Here is a 20652-nt window from a genome sequence, read left to right as displayed (position 1 = left end):
GGAAAGGGCAGAGGGTTCTAGGAGGGAAGCTTCTAGGAAAAAAGGAAGTGGGAGGTTATTTGACAGACTTTATATGTGGAAGATAGAAGAGTATTACAGAGCTCTTAGATTGTATAGAAAGACCTGGGTATATGTTAAAAAGAAACCCAAGTAAATGAATTTTGCAGCAAGAGAAACAAATTAGTTGTACTGGGAAAGAAACAATAGTGAACAATATTTTCAAAGAGTAGTACAGTTGACCTCTGAATAACACAGGTTTGAATTGTGTGGTCCCACTTATATGCGTTTTTTTTTTTTTTTATAAATACAGTTTAGTACTATAAATGTATTTTCTCTTATGATTTTCTTAACATTTTTTTTCTCTAGCTTACCTTATTGTACAGTGTATAATACATATAACATACAGAATACGTGTTAATTAATCAGTAAGCCTTCTGGTCAATAGTGGGCTATGAGTAGTTTTGGGGGAGTCAAAAGTTACATGTGGATTTTTGATTGTGTAGGGGGGTCGATACCCCTAACCCTCCAAGGGTCAACTGTAATGAAAATATGGAGCATGGATATAATTTAAAAAAAAAACAACCCAACACTTTAGCCCTATAACTATTGGGAGGATGGGCGAGACAGAGAGAAAGAAGGATCTTAAAATTCACATTATCATAATAGGAAGTCAGGTGCTTATATTTTAAATAGATGAATCAAGAGAGAGTGGTATTGGCTTATTATTTAGAAATATGGAGATAAATTCCACAATAAGCAGATCATGAAAGCATTTTAAGTGGTCGTCTCTGGGCTGTGTTTCTTTCCTTTTTAAAAATTTACTTTATTGAGATACGGTTGACGTAGAACACTGTGTAAGGTATAGAACATGTTGATTTGATATATTTATATATTGCGGTATGATGACTAAAGTAGAGCTAGCTGTGGGGTGTGTTTGTGTATGCAATATTAAAGTCACAAAAATAACCAATTATGAAACAGAAATAGGAGTAGCCAGGGTGGCAGGAATGGGGAGACTCTTAGAATGGTGACGTTAATAGATGATGTTTCAATGTGACAACTCGAGAAATGTCAGTTCAAGCACTTCGTTGAGAGCATGAGGAGGACACCGGAAGAACCACGTCTGGAAACTGTTAAAATGGCCGCGTCTGTGGAATTTGGGGGTGGGGGCTGTGGCTGTGATCACATCCCCTTTCGGAGTGGGTCTGAGGTAGTTAAAGCTGAAAGGACAGAGCTCCCCTCCGGGGTTTAGGGCAGACGGAGGGTGTGTCATAGTGCCGAGCAGTTCGACTCTCTGTCATTACCTGCCAGTAGACACCCCACCTGCCACATTCATACTCCTCTCTTCCTGGAGAGCCCCTGACTGGGAGGAGCCTCGGTAAGCTGCCGTCCTGTTTGCTGGAAGTTTTGCTTTTCCCGCTCTCAGGGTGAGACTGGGTGTGGATTCCAGTAGAGACCTGGCCTCATGTCACCTTGAGATTCCGGCCTGGGACACTTGCGGGGAGGAACAGAGGGGCTGGTTGGGTCCACAGTGGCATGGCAGCGCTGCCCCGGTTTACTGCCTTTTGACTTTGGGCTGGTTAAACATTGGCACAGCAAGGCCGCTGGGTGGGGTGTACGGTTTCCGTGCGGCCCATAGGCTCCCCGCCCCCCCATGACCAGTGGGGACTGAAGCTGGCAGGGGCTCTCTGCACCACACCCCAGGGCTGGGTCAGCTCGGGCGGGGCTGCCTGGGGACGCTGACAGGTGGTGGCCAGTCACAGCCCCGGGCTCGGCCCCCTCTCCCCACACACGGGCATCCACCTGCGTCAAAGATGACTCACTGCAGTGGAGAAGCCTCCATGACCGGCTTTAGGCAGCCCGCTTGTTTCGTTTTCATTTAAACTGTCAGTTCTTAAGCAATAGTGCGTGGTGCTGCCCAGACCCGGGGATGCATGGATGAGAAGGCCTCTTCTCGATTCTCCTTGCTTTTCTCTCCAGGCTGGGCCTTGCAGAGGGTAAACAGTCTCCCCCGAGCAGGGCCGGGGAGGCTGTCGAGGTGAGGGAGAGTGTCTGAGCTGCCTTGCGTCTCTCTGTTCAGAGCATGAACGGCGTGGAGGAAGGCGTGGAGTTCCTGCCGGTCAACAACACGAAGAAGGTTGAGAAGCGGGGCCCGAAGCGTTGGGTGGTGCTCGTGGCCGTGCTGGTCGGTTTACTCTTGCTCTCTGTCGTGGCTTGTGTCCTGGTGTGGCACTTCCAGTGTGAGTAAAGCCAGGGCTTGGCTCTGGGGCGGGTGATTTGGGGGTGGCTGTACCTCCTCTCTCAGGGGACGGATGCGGGGCCTACCGGTTGCGGGGCACACGAGGGAGAGAACGGAGTGTTCGGCTGGGGGCAGGGTCCAGGGCTCTGTGTCCCCAGGCTCTTTCAAGCCACAGGAAGGCGCGTTGGCCCAGAGGCTCATGTGTCCACCGGCGCCTCCTGGCGTTCGCTCCCCGGGGGTTGCTGAGGGCAGCTTGAGGACAACAGGGGCCCAGCGTCGCTTCCTCTGACCACCCTCCTTCTCTGGTCTCCCACAGACCGGAACGTGCGGGTTCAGAAGGTCTTCAATGGCTACCTGAGGATCACAAACGAGAAGTTTCTGGATGCCTATGAGAACTCCAACTCCACAGAGTTTGCAAACCTGGCCAACAAAGTGAAAGAAGCGGTGAGTCCGGCCGCTGGGCAGGGAGCCCTGTCCCTGCTGTCTGCCCTGGCACTCCCACCCTCACCCGGGGCCGAGAGGACACGGCTCCCTTTCCCCCCCCATCTCTGGGCTGGCAGGTGGCATGGGCTTCCAGGCTCCTGGGGAGGGGGCGCCCTGGTCCCCGGAGGGAGGGAGCGGCGCGGGCCTGGGCCGGGGCTTGTTGCCGCTCTCCGGCCTGCCGTGAGCCTTCCCTCCTTCCCTCAGCTGAAGCTGCTCTACAGAGGGGTGCCCTCCCTGGGCCCCTACCACAAGGAGTCGGCCGTGACTGCCTTCAGGTGGGTGCTGGGGAGGAGGCTGGGGGGATCGGTGCCGTGTGGTGGGGGTGCAGAGAGTTCAGACTGTGGGACGATGAAGCCACGAGGTCTGGCTTGGGGAGCAGGGCGCCGGCCCCGTTCTTCCCTCAGCGCTCGCTGCGTCCTGCTGTCTCCCAGGCAGGGGTAACCACAGGGGCGTTGCCGGGGTGATGCGGGCCAGTGCAGGTGGCGCGTCTGCCACAGAAACCACTCAGTAATGGTGGTGACCGTTTGTTACTTTTCCAGATTTGGCTTTGGAAGGCTTCAGTGAGTCTTCATATTTTCCTTGCTCAACCAGCCTTCGACATGCTTTTTTAAAAATAGACTTTATCTCAAAAGTGCTTTTGATTTTGTTAGTTTAATTTAGTCCTTATGAATGCCGTGTGGCAGGTGGCATTCTCGTCCCCTCTCCGAGATGAGGGGACGGACTTGAGAATTTGTTACTCGGTGTGCCCGAGCTAGGGGGAGAGGTGAGTCCACCACCCAAGGCTGCTTTCCCACTCCTAAACCCGAGCCGGCCCTGGAACGCGTCTGGTTGGGCGTGAGACTGAGAGTAGGGGGTAAAGGGGCAAGATCTCTGGCTTAAGGGATCAAAAGGTGGTGAAGCATAAAAGAATCTGGGGTGGGCCCCTGCCTGGAGGAAGGGCTCTTGGAGGGCCTGAGCCGTCCCATCTGTGCCTGGCATCTGGGAGAGTGTGGGGACAGGTGGGATGCCCAGTGGGCCCCCCCCCCCCCCGCCACGCCGCGCCTCAGGCTCACCCCTCTCCCCCAGCGAGGGCAGCATCATCGCCTACTACTGGTCCGAGTTCAGCATCCCCACGTACCTGGTGGAGGAGGCCGAGCGCGCCATGGCTGAGGAGCGTGTGGTCACCCTGCCTCCCCGTGCCCGCACCTTCAGCTCCTTCGTGCTCACCTCCGTGGTGGCCTTCCGTGAGTACAGGGACACAAGGGTGGGCATTTGTTGGGCCCATCTTTGGTGGAGCAGGGCCAGGCCCTGGACCGTTGGGGGAACAGCACTCCCGAGCCAGTGCACCTGCTGGCCCGGCACCTCCCTCTAGGGGAATAAGGAAGCAGGAATGAGGAAATTGACCATGTCAGTAAATACTTCATTCTTCTTTTGTTCTTCAGCCACTGACCCCAGAACAGTACAGACCGCCCAGGACAGTAAGTATCATGCCCTCCCAGAGAAGAGGAGGGATGTGGTCAGATGCCCCTTCAGTCAAGGGGGTCCCCCAAATCATGCACACACACACACACCCCCCCCCCCGCCTCTCCCAGGCCACAAGAAGCCCCCTCTTTGGTCTCTCCCGGGTCCAGGGCAGCCTGGACATCTCAGAGGGGCCAGGCCTGGGTGCACCGCCAGGGAGGCTCGGGATCACTCGCCCCCATGGCCTCTCTGTCTCCCACACAGACAGCTGCAGCTTCGCCTTGCACGCCCGGAGCGGGGAGCTGACCCGCTTCACCACGCCCGGCTTCCCCGACAGCCCGTACCCGGCTCGGGCCCGCTGCCAGTGGACCCTGCGGGGGGATGCTGACTTCGTGCTGAGCCTCACCTTCCACAGCTTTGATGTCGCGTCCTGTGACGACCGTGGCAGTGACGTGGTCATGGTGTATGACACCCTGAGCCCCGTGGAGCCCCGTGCCGTGGTGCAGTGAGTGTCCTGGGGGCGTGGAGGCAGGCTGGGGGGGCTCGGCGGCTGCCCGCAGAGGGCAGTGCAGTGTGGGCTGGAGATAGACTGTGGGACTCGAGGCCCCCGCACACTTTCCAGGCAACAGGGATCAGGTGTGTGTGGTCCCCAGCGTGAGCTCCCGCAGAGCAGCTCAGGGGCGGTTTCATCAACCATGGCCAGGGTGAGGAAGATCACTGGCCCCTCGGGGCCCCGCAAGCTGGGTGCACTTCCTTTCCTCACCAGAGTGGAGATGCAGACCCCACTTTATTATACTCATTTATGTTGAGGCCGATGGATCAGGAGACGGCTGCCATTGAAGAGGTAGCTTGTTACTGACAGTTCCCAAGAGGAGGGACAGTCCCCAGGTGTGGGGCCACATGCGGAAGCCCCAGGGTCAGTCAGGAGGCAGAGGGGGCTGGGGGGAAAGAGGGGCCAGAGCCTTTGTCGTGGTTTCCAGGAAAGGCAAGGCCAGGCCGTGTATGCAGGTTTAGGATTGGCTGGTTCGAGTAGTTCTAGTGGGTTCTGGGGCACAGGGCTGTCTCTGGTTGTCTGGCACCTGGTCGTGGGGTGATGAGGGCCTGGAGGAGAGAGCCCCATGGAGGAGGTGGTTGGGGTGTGGTCTTTGTATTGGGTGGTTTGCATGTGAAAGGCTTGCCCAAGGGTGAGTCTTGACTCTCTTCTGGGAATTGGCTAGTCCTGGGAGCGGCAGTGTCTCTGGAGTCAGCAAGGCCCCCGAGGCCAAAGCAGCAGGATTATGGGAAATGAGAAGGCATCGAACAGCTGCTGAGGAGGTGGGGAGCCCAGATGGTCATCCCCCTGCCAGGGTGGAGCGCGCCTCTCGCAGCGCTGCGGGTGGGGGTGGACTGCCCCCTCCTCAGCTCTCCCTGACTCAGTGGCCCAGAGCCCTCTCTCGCCGTCTGCAGAAATGAGCTGGGCAGACGTTTCGTGATAAATAATGGGCTAGAATTCAGGCTCCAAACAGGATAGAGCCATCTGCCGCCACAGCTCAGTAGCCAGGGCTCCAGTCTGAACGCCCTTTCTCTGCAGGGTTTCTTTCCCTCTCAGTAGTTTATGACTTGTACCACAAAGTCAGCACGTGGCTTTGAAAGGAAAAACTGGGAAGTAGACGTGCACAAAGAGCACCAAGCTCAGTCACAATCTACTATCTAGAAGGAATCGCTGCGAGATTTGTGGTGTGCGTTCTTCCACGGCGTTTTGCTGTGTATGGGTATGTTTGTGTATAGATTTAAAAATAGGATTGTGGAGGGGTGCCTGGGTGGCACAGCGGTTAAGCATCTGCCTTCGGCTCAGGGCGTGATCCCGGCGTTGTGGGATCGAGCCCCACGTCAGGCTCCTCTGCTGTGAGCCTGCTTCTTCCTCTCCCACTCCCCCTGCTTGTGTTCCCTCTCTCGCTGGCTGTCTCTATCTCTGTCAAATGAATAAATAAAATCTTAAAAAAATAAATAAATAAAAATAAAAATAAAAATAGGATTGTGGGGCACATTTGGTCTCGCTCTCTGCTTCCTAAAACTGGAGTCTATCGTGATGAGCTTTCCGAATCCGTGAGCTGGTTCCTGTCATTTGTAGTGATTGCGTAACGTGACACACAGTCCTTGGCTGCGTGGGTTCCGGAGCCTTGATGCCCCCGAGTTTTGTTTTCAGCCCAGCCACTTACTAACTGTGGATCCTTGGGCCGCTTCAGCTCTCTGTGCCTCAGTTTCCTTGTCTGTAATGGGGGGGGTTATAGTATGTACTTAGTAGAGTTCTTAAGAAGAGCAGCTGAGTGAATAGCAGCCTGGCATATTCCTAGGTGGCACGGCTGTTACTGTTACTATTATTGTTATTATTTAATCCCTAGTTGAATGAATCTTCTGTGGTCAGACATTTGAGGTTTCTGAGTTTTTGCTGTTTTATTTTATTTTTTTTAAAGATTTTATTTATTTATTTATTTATTTATTTATTTATTTATTTTTTAAAAGATTTTATTTATTTATTTGGCAGAGATAGAGACAGCCAGCGAGAGAGGGAACACAAGCAGGGGGAGTGGGAGAGGAAGAAGCAGGCTCATAGCAGAGGAGCCTGATGTGGGGCTCGATCCCAGAACGCCGGGATCACGCCCTGAGCTGAAGGCAGACGCTTAACCGCTGTGCCACCCAGGCGCCCCTAAAGATTTTATTTATTTATTTGACAGGATAGAGACAGCCAGCTAGAGAGGGAACACAAGCAAGGGGAGTGGGAGAGGAAGAAGCAGGCTCATAGCGGAGGAGCCTGATGTGGGGCTCGATCCCAGAACGCCGGGATCACGCCCTGAGCCGAAGGCAGACGCCCAACCGCTGTGCTACCCAGGCGCCCCGTTTTTGCTGTTTTAAACAAAGACAGTCTTACAACTAAATCCTTTCTCAGGTCATTTATGCAGGGAGGGGCTTTGAAGTGACCCCACCCTTGGCCTTTTGTGGATGGGACCAGGGTTAGGGACACCGGGGTTCTTCGTGCTCTCGGTAACACACACCCCTTCTGCCCCCCCCACAGGCTGTGTGGCACCTACCCTCCCTCCTACAACCTGACCTTCCTCTCCTCCCAGAACGTCCTGCTTGTCACGCTGATCACCAACACCGAGCGGCGACACCCTGGCTTTGAGGCCACGTTCTTCCAGCTGCCTAAGCTGAGCAGTAAGAGGGGCACGGCGGGCAGAGGAGGGACGGATCTGAGGGGCTGCCGGAGCCCGCGGGGCCCAGGCCAATCCCTTCGGCTGGTGAACTGCCCCGGGATGGTGACAGAGGGTGGAAGCCTAAGCCACAGGGCCTCTTGCCTCTCGTGTGGGTCAGGAGCCCTTCCTAAAGTGTCGGACTCCCAACACGCAGCCTTTCCAGCAATGGGTCGAGGACTGTGCGGGTGCCCTGGCACATAGCTTGAGAGAAGGGTGGGCCGGCTCTGCCAGGCACCCCCCCCAACCCTGGCCTCCCTGCCTGGCCACGGGGTCCTCAATCCTCACGCTTTTTCTCCTGCCTTTCCTTTCAGGCTGTGGAGGCTACTTACGTGGCCCCTATGGGACATTTAGCAGCCCCTACTATCCTGGCCACTACCCACCCAACATGAACTGCACGTGGGACATTGAGGTAGGAGCGGTAGGGTGCCCGTGAGAGCAGAAAGGGGGGGAGAGGGAGGGAGGAGGAGAGAGAGGGACGCTTCAGGATGGCAAGAGAGGAAGGCCACGGAGAGGGAGATAAGCTCCCTTCGCAGCCCCAAGATGCCACATATCTAAAGCCTTGCCGGGCGGGGCAGGGTGGAGGAGGGCTCTCTTACAGCGCCCCGAAGCCTCAGATCCTAGCTCTTAATCAGTGGCCGCCTGAGGGACCTCGGGCCAGTCCCTCCATCTGTCAGCGTCTCGGCTTGCTCCTGGGTAAAAGGAGAGTAACGGTGTTTGCCTCTCAGAGACGAAGTTGCAGAATGTGCGTGGAGAAAGCACTTGCTAGGCCCGGCTCGCCTGCTTTTCTTCAGCGATGCTGGGAGGACCTCCGGCTTTCTTTAGGAATAGAAGAGTGTCTCTTGCCTCTGAGTCTAGAAGTTCTTCCAAACGTCCAACCCGAATCCCTCCTGCTGTGGGTTCCATATTGCCCACACGGGTCGGAAAGCAAAAAACGCAGCAGCTGTGCCGTGTGCCAGGTCCCCCAGTGCCCGTGGCCAGAGCACGCGGTGTCCCTGGGTTCAGGAGGCGGGAGGAAGCAGCAGACCCCCAGCAGCCTCTCCCTCCTTAGGTGCCCAACAACCAACATGTGAAAGTGCTCTTCAAGCTCTTCTACTTGTTGGAGCCCAACGTTCCCCCCGGCTCCTGCTCCAAGGACTACGTGGAGGTCAACGGGGAGAAGTGAGCGCCCTGGAGCGGCCGGTGCTGGAGGGGGCGGGGGTGCCCCAGCCCCTCCGGATCCCCTTCCTACCGTTGACCTCGCCCTGCAGGTACTGCGGAGAAAGGCCCCAGTTCGTGGTGGCCAGCAAGAGCAACAAGATCACTGTCCGTTTCCATTCCGACCAGTCCTACACCGACACGGGTTTCCTGGCCGAGTACCTCTCCTTTGATTCCAGTGACCGTGAGTACACGTCTCTAGAAGGACGAACCCGGCTAGAGGGACTGGCCCACGACGAACCCTGTGTTCTGTAGCTTCCTAGGTTTGTGCTCCCCTGATTCTGAGACACCACAGGACGCAAGGTGCCTATCACTCCCGTGGCCTTTGGAGGGGTAAAATAAGAGGCTGCCACAAGTGCATTTCTTGACAAAGGTGGGCAGTGAATGCTGGTACAGGCCGTGCCCTAGAGTCCCTGTGGCTGTCTTTGTGGCCATTTAGCCCCTTGGGGAACAGCAGCGTAATTCTGAGACACGTGAGAAAATACTGGGGCAGGAATCGTCACATGAGCTACTCTGAGCTCTGAAAATTCTGCAGTCTCTAAGAGATGTGGTGGTTTCGGTGGCCACCTTTTCCCGGCCTGCTGTGTGCGGAGCCATTCGTCGGCATCCACGGTGACTTTTTCTTTCAGCCCCATGCCAGAGAGTCACCTTTTGGAAGACGTTTTAACTATACACGAGAATCCAAATTTAAGTTAAAATGCAACAACACGGCTCACCACCCAAAATGTAACTGGCCGACCAAAGCCCTTTGCTAAGTTACTCCCCACCCGTGCAGGTGCAGGCCCCGCCTCCCAGGCCAGCCTCACCCCCACCCACCCTCAGCCTGTCACTGGCCTCGCGACATCACTTGGCAGACACATTCCAATTTCAGAAACACGGAAATGTGGGAAAGGCCTTAGAATTAAGGAAACCTCAGGATGCCATTTGACGCTTGGATGGGATGCGTAGGTCCTCGATCTGCTGAGCTCCGGTTGCTGCGTGCTCCGCAGGGGGAGCCTGGCACTGGGGGTGTGGCCGGCCAAGGCCACGGGGCAGGAGAACCGAGTGCACACCCAACCAGCCTCTCTCCACTTTGTCTGGAGCTCCCTGGGGTTTGGTCACTGGCAGTCAGGAGGGACCCCTTGCGGTGGGTCTGCGGCTGGCCCTCCTGTGCCAGCTCTAGGCTCCAGGCACCCCACTTGCCACAACTGGATGGGACTGGGAGACCGGGCCCTGCGGTGCCAGCCGCAGCCCGTGCCTCTCTACACCGAGGGCTGGACGGGGAGAAGAGTTTTCTGTTTGGTCCTCAGTGTGGCTGTGAGGGTGGCCCCGAGGGAGGGCAGCTGCTGTAGCAGGCAGGGCTGGTGGCGGCGGACTTGAGGCCTGCCCTCTCCCCTGCAGCGTGCCCGGGTAAGTTCATGTGTAACACGGGGAGGTGTATCCAGAATGAGCTGCGCTGTGATGGCTGGGCTGACTGCACGGACTACAGCGACGAGCTCAACTGCCGTGAGTCCCCTGCCCGCGCCATGCCCGGCTCCTGGACGTTGTCCCATCCCCCATGCCCCGTGTAGACCTCACACCCCATCCCTCCCTCTGCCAGCCTTCTGTCAGAGCAGGCGGTAGAGTGTTTCTGCAGTGCCGGGCTCAGCTTCCATAGCCAGGGACGCCAGGGTGCCCCAGAGCCTCCTTCTCCCCAACCCCTGCAGGGAAAGGGGTCCCCGGGCAACTGTCTGGTCGCCCCTGCTTCCCCCGGAAGTGGTGAGCAATGATTGATGTCAGAGCAAGGGCTCGGAGCCCAGCTGACCTAGCTGCCCCTTGCTCCCTTTAGAATGCAACGCCACCTACCAGTTCACGTGCAAGAACAAGTTCTGCAAGCCCCTCTTCTGGGTGTGTGACAGCGTGAACGACTGTGGGGACAACAGCGACGAGCTGGAGTGCAGTGAGTGTGGGCTGGGGCTGGCCGGCCTCCCTGTGGCCCACCCTTAGTGGGGGGCGTCGAGCCCCTGCTGAGTGTTGGTTCGTCCCACCCCCAGGCTGTCCGGCTCAGACCTTCAGGTGTGGCAATGGGAAGTGCCTCCCACAGAACCAGCAGTGTGACGGGAAGGACAACTGTGGCGATGGGTCGGATGAGGCCACGTGTAACCTCGGTGAGGCCTGGGGGGAGCAGGAAGGAAGGAAACAGCCGTGAGCACACTCACATTGTAGGGTGTCCCAAGTTTAATAAGCCACCCTAGATGTTAAATGTAATGAGAAAGTGCGTCAGTCGGGGGAGAATCTTCCGGAAGGTGGAGAATCTTTGGCAAGGCTGGGAGAACATGGGCATGGGTGTGGATGGTTGGGACAGGGGCATAAGGAGGATGGGTTATCAGGTTTCTGGTTGGGTGCTGCAAAGGAATTGATTCCATGCCCCTTGTACTCCTTCTTGAACAGCGAGAACTGTTGCCTGCACCACATACACCTATCGCTGCCACAATGGGCTCTGTTTGAGCAAGAGCAACCCCGAGTGTGATGGGAAGGAGGACTGTAGCGACGGCTCAGATGAGAAGGATTGTGGTGAGCAGAGCTGCTGCATACAGTTGTGCAGGTTGTTCACTGTGCAAGGCACATAGAGAGGTAGAAATCTTGCCAGTGCCTCACTCACCCAACTGGGCCCTGGTGAGAGGGTGTGTCTGCCTGGGGGAAAGGATGACCTTGCTGATTGGCACAGAGGCACCGTGATCCTCGAGGCAGGGCCTGGGGCCACCAGCATGTCAGTGCCTCTGTGGCAGAGCTGACGTCCTGGCTGAGGTGCGAGGTTGGCCCCTGCTCTGTAGAACTTCATCCTGCCTGGAGGAGAGAGGGCACAGCTTACCAGAGCAGAGCTGCTGGCAGGGTTTTGCCCCCAGCGCATCCATGCTTCAGTTTGCGGCCTCATGTGTATTTTTTTTTTTTTAAGATTTTATTTATTTATTTGACAGAGAGAGACAGCCAGTGAGAGAGGGGACACAAGCAGGGGGAGTGGGAGAGGAAGAAGCAGACTTCCAGCGGAGGAGCCTGATGTGGGTCTCGATCCCATAACGCTGGGATCACGCCCTGAGCCAAAGGCAGACGCTTAACGACTGTACCACCCAGGCGCCCCTGTGGCCTCATGTGTATTGCAGAAGCATTGGCCATAGGTTACATCCGAGCACGGCTATAGCCGACCTGTGGCTTCACATCACCCATCCGCTCTTTCTTCTGGGAGCTGTGCCCGTCAGCATTCAGCAAGGAGATCTAGGCAAATGACACTCAGATTAAATCCAAGCAAACCAGCAGATATCTGAAGGCCTCTAAATGCATTTGGGCAGGAATGAGGAGGTGGGAGTGTGGGGGTTTTGAGTTTGGAAGCAGGGAGAGGGGCCAGGTGAATGTTAGTAGGGTCTCTGAGTCTCGAAGATAATTTGTAGAGGGTCCCACCAAAAGGCGACTGCCTCACATGGCCTCATGCTGAGGCTGGCCCAGGGCCTGGGGCCGGTGCCCCACCTTGACTCTCTGACGTGTGCATTTTCTGTGCCTCCCAGACTGTGGGCTGCGGTCGTTCACCAGGCAGTCCCGGGTCGTCGGGGGCACGAATGCAGACGAAGGTGAGTGGCCCTGGCAGGTCAGCCTCCACGTCCAGGGCCAGGGCCACGTGTGCGGGGCTTCGATCATCTCTCCCAACTGGATGGTGTCGGCAGCTCACTGCTTCATCGACGACAGAGGATTCAGGTGGGCCGCTGGGTGGAAGGGATTCTCTGTGTTTTCTGGGCTCAGAAAGCCCCCTGTGTGTAAGTCATGCCAGGGTGGTGGGCGCTGGGACAGGACCAGGACCGGAAGGGGGGCAGACTCCCCAGGATGGGGCTTAATAACAGGCGCTCCCTCTCCGTAAAGCAGTATCCCAGTGCTTCTCCTAACAACTCAGGCGGGTCCGATTATGTCCCCATTTTACAGAAACAGAGGTTCAGAGAGGTCAGGACGTGTGCTTGTGGGTGTGGTGTGGTGAGTGGCACAGTCAGACTCGAGTCCAGGTGTGCGGGTCCCAAGGTGTGTGTGGTTAGTCTGTGCACGGGGCCGCCTTGGGACCGGGTCAGACTCCTATTTGCACTCCAGCTCTGCTTGCCCGGTGACCGCGGGCAAGTTAGTCACGCTTCCTGGGCCTCGGGTTCTTCTGCAGGAATGATTATGCCGTGTATTCTTATCCTTGGAGTCCCGGGAGTAACGTGCTCGTGCTCCAGAAACCCTGAGCTCTGGGCTTGGCACACAGTGCGCTCTGCTCATTGGAGCCTCGGGCCCACAGGTGGACTCCAGCCTGGCACAGGGGCGGTCACTAAGGAAGGGTCATGCTGACATCTCAGGATGGCGGTGGGGGGTGGGGTGGGGAGTGTGCAGGGCCAAGGAGCAGGTGGCCTGACCAGAGCTGGGGCTCCTCGTGTTCTAGTCCCAGCTGGCCTAGGCCCTCTGGCCACTGGCCCTGGAGGGAGTCTGGTGGGACAGCTTCCTCCGAGGGGAGCAGGCCTTCCTGGGGATCCCGCACATACCCTTCTGCCAGAGGCAGCTGTGAGAGAAGGTGACTGGGCTGCCACAGTCACCCTTCTGCAGGTAGGAGAGAAGCAGCACCGTGAACTCTCAGGAAACACAGGGCTGAGGGCACCGAGGAGGCCCGAGGCATAGGCGTGGAGCATGGCCAGGCAGGTGCACGTAGGCATGCGTGATGGACCGCAGAGGTCTGGAGGGATCGGGGTCAGTGCCGTGGTCCCCGGGGCCCTGCTGGGCTGAAGGGCAGCCTCGTCCCGCCTGACTGTCCTCTCTCTTATTTTCTCACGCTCTGCTCTACCCTGGGCAGAAATGATTTGGTTCCTTTTTGGGATGATGGGAGCTTACTTAAGAATTTTGTAAAAGAAACATTTTTTGTCTTGGGATCCAGACTAGCTGCAGAGATAATATGGCGTTCCCGAGTACCCGCACCCAGTTTCTCTTGTTCTGACTGGGGTGTGTCTGTCAGCACTGAGAACCCCCCGCCCTGGGCCCCACCACGAACACCACTGCAGGCTCTCGTGGCATTCTGTGGGGTTTATACTCAGATCCTCTCTGCTGCAGGAGCCAGGCCACGTTACCACTTTGCACTGTTGTCGCCGTCCCAGGTCTCCGATCCGCAGCAGTGGCTCGGTTGGCCAGCTTTGTTTTTGTGGTCTTGACCGTCCAGAGGCCAGGTATCCTGTAGAATGCCCCGCATCGGGGTTTGTCTGATGTTCTTGTGATGAGACTGCGCTTCTGAGTGTCTGGAAAGAATATCACATGCTGTCGGCAGGCACAGGATGCCAGCCTGACTTATCCCTGGTAACGTGGATCTTTCCCAGCTGGTTAGATGGCATTTGCCAGGCTGCCTCCCGGTGAAGTTCCCCCTTGCTTTGTTCTTTGGAAGTGAGCCAATTTGGAATTCTTCTGTGAGGAAGCTTTGTCCCTTCTCTTCCATTTATTTATTTAGTTAGCTGTTTATATTCATACGGCCTCACATGTATTTACATTTCTTTAGTTGTAATCCAATGCCATGATATGACTTCGTTGCTCAGGTTGGGCCAGATTTGACCACTGCACTCTCTTCCAGGTTGGCTCCTGTGGCCCTTTGACCTGCCCCCGTTCTTTTGTTCTTTTGAGCCACTTCCGTGCTTTCTGGCCCTACCAGGTGCTGTATGCTCGTCTTGTATTTTCCCTGGCCCAGGCCTGGAATGAGCCATTCCCCCTGGGAATCCTGTTAGTGGGGAACAGTGAGACCGGGGCCCTCGGCATCCTCAGTGGTCTGCACTCCTGCTGCTTCTAGACCCTCAGCAGGCGAGCCAGGATCTCCGTATATGGCCCTGTGCGCTCTATTCCTTCTCCCGCTTTCTCTTCCTTCATCACTGAATGTCTCATTTCCTCTTCCTTCATTCTCTCTTGATCATCAGTCTTACTTCTGCCCAGTCATAGTGCATTACCGCATTCGACACCCCGTGCTGTTAGGAGCACCGGGGGACAAAGATGAATAAGTCTTCTTCCCCGCACTTCCCAGGCTTCCCAGGCTGGGGGGACACACACACGTATGCGCACACACGGCAGTTCGGTGCGGGAACTGTGCACAGGTTACCTGGGCCCGGTGTGTGGGAGTGGAGAACTGCCCCCCGCCCAGGCAGGGGAGGGAGACTTAGGAGTGCCTCTGTGAGCAGGGGTGTCTGATGTGACTGATGTGAGTGCTGAAACCTGATCTGGACAAGGTGATGCAGACCTTCCAGACAAAGAAGGGTGTGAGCAGAGGCAGGTGGGTGTGAAGTGTGCAAGGATCCGGAGTGCAGTTACCTCGGACACATTTCCGAGTTGGCAGGTGCTCGCGGGGTGTTGCCGTGGTTAGGAGTGTAGGCTGCCTGCGTTCAGTCCTGTCCACGACTTACTAGCTGTGTGATCTTGGGCAGGTTAGTCTCTCTGGGTCTGTGTCCTCATCTAAAAATGGGCAGCCCGATGCTGAAGGGCTGCGTGGGGGATGAGAAGACGTGTCAGCAGTGAGAAGAGAGCTTGGCGTGGCTACCACCAGTGCCCTCCCAACCACATGGCATCCCCGGGGCACTTCAGTGGCTGGGACTTCACGCCTCGCCTCTCAACTGCTGGTGAGCGTGTGTACCTTTAACGATTAGAGACTGAGTCTGCTCTTTTAGGCAAAGGCTGTCCTAGACTGAGGAATGTAGAGTGGAGAGAAAAGACCATCGTGGCAGCCTTAATGAGGAAGCTTCGAGAAAGGGGGGCTGGGGCTGCTGGGTGAATGGGGCTGGCAAGAGGGTGGGGACACGGGGCTTAGCATGGGCACAGGGTGACAAAGGGATGTCTATAGCAGGTGATGGGATCACGGACAGATAGTGCCAGAGGGGAAGAGGATGACTTTCCCACCCTGTCCCCCCACCCCCTCCCATCCCATCCCGCTCTGCCGTAGCCCACTGCCCATCATTCTGGAAGTCACCATGCTGTGCTGTCATGGGTGGTTTTCATGGCTCCCTCCCCGAGGACACAGTACACTTGAAGGTTGGGTCTCATGCAATTCCTGGAACACCACAGATGGTTGGGAGAAAAGTCAGGAAGGATAAGGCAGAATTAATGCAGGTGTAGAATGCCTGGCTGATCTGGTAGTTCAGGCTGTTGAAAACGGCTCTCACAAAAGAAGTTTTCAGGAAGTTCTCATCTGGCAGCAACAGATTAAAAAGAGACCGGAGGCAAAAAGACCGGTTCGGAGGGTAGTGCTATGGTCTGAGTGTGAGCTTGTGCAGGGAGGTGGTAGCAGGAACGGAAAGGAGGGGATGGAGGCGGGGCTAGCGGGGGCGGGGCTAGCGGGGGCGGGGCTAGCGGGGGCGGGGCTAGCGGAGGGCAGGTGAGCTGGGCTTCAGGGGGATGGGGGAGAGAAAGCCGAGGAGGAGGTAAGGTCCGGAGCCGGGAGGAGAGAAGGTGCCTTGCCTGGACATTTTAGGACTGGCCACTTCACTAGCCTCTTGACTTTCCTGAGACGTTAGAGAAAATGAAACTTTGTCTTTGCTTTTCTCTCTCATGCAGACTTTCTATTTTAATTTTGAAATTACATTTTTTTTTAATTTTCCAATTTTGTATTTTGAAAATTTTTCAAACCTACAAAAAAGTTGCAAATATAACGAAAGAGAAAAATGACAATGAATACCCTCGTACCCTTTATCTACATTCACTACCTGTTGAATTTTACCACATTTGTTTTCTCTCTCTTTACAAATGCACATGTTTTTCTGAACTGTCTCCAAGTTGGGTCCAGCCATGACGACATCTGTCCCCTAAGTACCTCAGCTCATGTCTCCCATGAACAAAGAGAGCTCCCCCCATACCCACAATCTGGGGGTCACCTCCAGAAACGACAGTGTTGACACAGTACTAGTGGCGAGCACGTCTTCCATGCTTCAGGTGTCCCTCTATGTGCCCCAATATTGTCTTTTGTAGCTTTTAAAAAAAATCTAGAATCTAGTCAAAGGTTGTGCTCTGTATTAGTCCTTAGTTTCCTTTAGTCTCTTAAATCTATAACAGTTCCCCTAAGCCTTTATTTTGTTTATTTTATTTTTTTATGGCATTACAAGTTTGAGAAGTGGGGGCCCATTATTTTGCAGAATGCCTCTCAATTTGGATTTTTTTATTGTTTTTTATGGTTAGAGTTTTTTTTCCCCTCCTAGAAAACACTAACAGGTGATGCTGTGTCCTAGCCCATTGGTGGGAATGGCTGGGAGGATATCTGATCACTTGGTTAAGGCGGGGTCCACAGCTTTCATCCCTTATAAACGTGCCCCCCCACCTTGGTTACGAATAATCTTGGGTGACACTTTGAGTCAGTGTGAATATCTTGTTGCCTGACAACCTTTTTTTTTTTTTTTTTTCCTTTTTGGAGAGGGAGAGAGAGAGGGGTGTGGGGAGGGGCAGAGGGAGAGGGAGACTGTTGTGGGGCTTGATCTCATGTGGGGCTTGATCTCACGACCCTGAGATCATGGCCTGAGCCAAAATCAAGATTCGCACGTTTAGCTGACTAAGCCCCCCAGAGCTCCCCTGGCAATCTTTTCCCCAGTGCTTTTAGCATCCATCGATGATTCTTGCTGGTTTGGTTATTGCCAAGGTAGAGGCAAAATGCCATTTCTTATTATATTGCTTCTTCTGTGTTTATTAGTTGGTGTTTTTCTGTAGAGTAGCTTTCCTTCTGTCTTTACAAAATTTCGAAATTCTGTTTTAGGTTCAGGATGGACTCATGGATTCCCCTCCCCCTTTATATTATTCAGCATGTATAGTGCTTAATCCTGTTGTTCATTTTGGTGTTTGAATGGTCCTGATAACTGGCTCCATGATTTTTCGAGCACTTGCTTACTTCTGGGAAAGCAAAATGTTCCAAGGTCTCTTTATGCCTTCCATGCTTCAGATGTGAGATCAACCATTTCTCCAGGGAGCCTTGGTTCCTTTTAATGGAGAAGAATACATAGAAGCCAAGTTCTGGGTGTTATTGGCGGTGTCATTGCTTTGGGGCCATTTTTTGGGGAAAAATCCTGAGCTATTATTGCTGCCTCTGATTGCTACTTCCTCCCCTACTCCCTCTGTGTCTCCCTTTCCCCCACCAGAAATTGGCTCCCAGCAATGTCAGTGTGTTGTCTTGACTTGTTCAGTCCACCAGTATACACGATACAGTTCAGAATGGCTACACTTGTCCCACTACCAACAGCAAACCTAGATGGAGTTCAGTCTACTTTCCAATTCTTTTGTTCTTGGAATACATACCACTGTGTTAAAAAAAATATTTGTGCTGAGTTCTGTATTTTTCTTTCTGGGAAAGATCAGATCACTAAGAAATACATTTTTGGTAATCAGATTAAAAATGTATCAAAAGAGGAGGTAAAGGAGGCTGAGTGCTCTGGGAGGAGATGCCCCGGTTTCGGGGTTGGGCTGCAGCCACGAAGCCACAGCCCCCTCACGGTCCGGGCAGCGGCAGGTGGCTTTGCCTAGGTCAGTGCTCAGCTCAAGGCAGCTCTCGGGGCTCTGCTCGCAGGTACTCCGACCACACCAAGTGGACCGCCTTCCTGGGCCTGCTCGACCAGAGCAAGCGCAGCGCCACTGGAGTGCAGGAGCTCGGGCTCAAGCGCATCATCTCCCACCCTTTCTTCAATGACTTCACCTTCGACTACGACATCGCGCTGCTGGAGCTGGAGACGCCGGCTGAATACAGCAGCACCGTGAGGCCCATCTGCCTGCCGGAATCCTCGCACACCTTCCCCACCGGGAAGGCCATCTGGGTCACGGGCTGGGGCCACACCCAGGAAGGAGGTGAGCGCGGGCTGGTGGGGCTGGCGGCCGCTGGGCTGCCCCGCCTCCCTCTGCCTGGCGGGATCGAGGTTGTTCAGGAGTGCAGTGGAGGCTGGGCTCCGGGTGGAAGGCCTGGCCGTGCCCCCGAAACCATCTGAGTGACCTTGGCGGTTGCTTCGACTCGGAGCCTATGTCTTCACCTGGCATCAGTTCCTTGAGCATTTGTCAGCCACGGGCATCGGGGTTGTGTCCAGAGATTTGCTAGTGAGGTCACTGCCGTGGGAGCGCCTGTGGTGGGGCCCTGGCCGTTGCACTGGCTGTCAGGGCGCGGTGGCCCCGGGTCAGCCTCGTCCTGCACCCCCTCCCCCCACCCCAGGCTCCGGCGCGCTGGTCCTGCAGAAGGGCGAGATCCGCGTCATCAACCAGACGACCTGTGAGAGCCTGCTCCCGCAGCAGATCACCCCGCGCATGATGTGCGTGGGCTACCTCAGCGGCGGCGTGGACGCCTGCCAGGTGCGTGCGGGGCGGGGGCGGGGCTCGGCCTAGGGGGCGGGGCCGCGGGCGGGCTCGGGGCGGGCACTCACACCGAGGCGCTGGTCTCCCCGCAGGGTGACTCCGGGGGCCCCCTGTCCAGCGTAGAGGCCGACGGGCGGATTTTCCAGGCCGGCGTGGTGAGCTGGGGTGACGGCTGCGCTCAGAGGGACAAGCCGGGCGTGTACACGAGGCTCTCTGTATTTCGGGACTGGATTAAAGAGCAGACTGGGGTGTAAACGCAGGGGCCATCGGCGGACCACCACAACGTGCACACCTGCGGGCCAAGGACAGGATCGCTAACAGCACCCCTGACTTGAGCTCCCCAGAACCCAGACTGTGAACTGAATCCCCTGGACTCTGAATCGGCCTGGAGAGCTTCTCTCCTCCCTCAACCTCCGAAGCAGGGGATGGGAGGTGGGGAGGGAGGACACTGGCGGTGCCAAGGGACACAAGCTTGAAGACACAGACTCTCCCCTCCAGTCCCAAACTGGGCTGAGGCTCGTGGGGAAGATCTTTGCCCTCTGCCTCGCCAATACAGGAGCGGCTGTAATGTTGCTTCCGGACCCCCACGGTGGGGCTGGTGGGGGCACTTCAGGCGCCTAGGGTCACACTCTTCAGGAAGCCCAGGCCAGAGGACACTGGAAGACGCATGGGTCTAAGATTTGACTTTTTACCAGCTCCTAGGGTGGGCTTCAGTGTGTGTATTTGTGTGAATGAGTAAACCTTGTTTTTAGGTAAATTTTTTCTCTGGACTTGATGGGCTCTCCTTCCTCCTTCCTCCTAGCCCCAGTTGCAAGCAGTAAACTGGTTTTAAATTCCCATCAGCACAGATCCTGCAGTCAGGCTGAGAGCAGAGGCCACAGTGCCCTGTGGCCTTCTCCAGGCCGACAAGGGGCTATGTTTTGCTCCTGAGACCTGGCCCTGGTGCCCTGAAAGGAGGGGTACACAGGGCAGAGGGGGGCCGGCGGTGAGCCATGAGGTGGGAAGGGTGTGCAGCAGCTGCCCAGCCTGGGCACCCTAGGAGAGGAAGGAGCTGTGTCCCAGGAAGAAAGGAGGAAGTGGGGCTTTCCCTTAGGCGGGGAGGTGGTCACATGAGTTCTGTGTACCCGTGTGTGTGCTTGTACACGCAGACATGAGGGTAGGCTGTCCAGTGTGGGCTGAGCAGATGGTCCCTGAGCCTTGCAGGAGGGATGGTGCCTTGCTTAAGTGTTCTCATATCTCCAGTGTACCTTCTTTGATTTTTTACTTACTAATTTAAAATATTCCCTCTCCTTGGAGTGACACAGAGTGACAGCATCAACGACCTAGGGAAGGCTTAGGGAGTTCTTGAAGGGACATTTGAGAGCCTTCTGTATGCCAAGGCACTATATAGGCTGGGCCTAGGAGAAAGGAGGGGCTTAGGAAGAGAAATCAGATGCCCAGTGTCATGAACAAAGAATGGGTTGGGTCCTGGAAGATGCCAATACGTATTCGTTAAATGAATAGTCTTTGCTCTCCCTGAGTTTTGGGAACTGAAGGGAGGAAAATGCAGTTTGATTGGAGCAATCTGGACAGACTTCTTGGAGGAGATGAGCTGCCTCTTTGATTTTAGCCTGAATGTTTCACTTTCTGGAGGGAGAAGTTCCATCTTGACACCTGTGCAGGCATGCGCGTTGGATTTTCCTTCCAGGGAAGGAAAGAGCATCCGTTCTTAACCAACGTGTGACAAGCAGAAGGAAGAGGTTGTCGGAAGATTCCTGTGCCGGT

The 20652-nt window shown here is 55.5% G+C and overlaps 1 protein-coding gene across 1 annotated transcript in view; it reads left to right on the top strand.

The window, feature by feature from the left end:
* The window catches only part of ST14 (ST14 transmembrane serine protease matriptase), a 37686-nt gene extending 18028 nt beyond the window's left edge, over positions 1 to 19658 (top strand). The window contains exons 2-19 of the mRNA XM_045783763.2: positions 2081 to 2240; positions 2556 to 2683; positions 2927 to 2997; positions 3788 to 3945; positions 4144 to 4179; positions 4427 to 4667; positions 7215 to 7354; positions 7704 to 7801; positions 8441 to 8550; positions 8640 to 8770; positions 9967 to 10071; positions 10394 to 10504; positions 10599 to 10712; positions 10996 to 11118; positions 12105 to 12291; positions 18119 to 18393; positions 18749 to 18885; positions 18981 to 19658. Of these exons, the coding sequence (XP_045639719.1) occupies positions 2081 to 2240; positions 2556 to 2683; positions 2927 to 2997; positions 3788 to 3945; positions 4144 to 4179; positions 4427 to 4667; positions 7215 to 7354; positions 7704 to 7801; positions 8441 to 8550; positions 8640 to 8770; positions 9967 to 10071; positions 10394 to 10504; positions 10599 to 10712; positions 10996 to 11118; positions 12105 to 12291; positions 18119 to 18393; positions 18749 to 18885; positions 18981 to 19142 (2487 nt within the window). The 3' untranslated portion in view covers positions 19143 to 19658. The remainder of the gene's footprint in view (positions 1 to 2080; positions 2241 to 2555; positions 2684 to 2926; positions 2998 to 3787; positions 3946 to 4143; positions 4180 to 4426; positions 4668 to 7214; positions 7355 to 7703; positions 7802 to 8440; positions 8551 to 8639; positions 8771 to 9966; positions 10072 to 10393; positions 10505 to 10598; positions 10713 to 10995; positions 11119 to 12104; positions 12292 to 18118; positions 18394 to 18748; positions 18886 to 18980) is intronic.
* The last annotated feature ends 994 nt before the right edge of the window (positions 19659 to 20652 follow it).

Source organism: Ursus americanus, chromosome 16, assembly GCF_024610735.1.
Source record: "Ursus americanus isolate L20-20 chromosome 16, mUrsAme1.1.p, whole genome shotgun sequence".
NCBI lineage: Eukaryota > Metazoa > Chordata > Mammalia > Carnivora > Ursidae > Ursus > Ursus americanus.
This window is presented reverse-complemented; position numbering and strand designations above follow the sequence as displayed.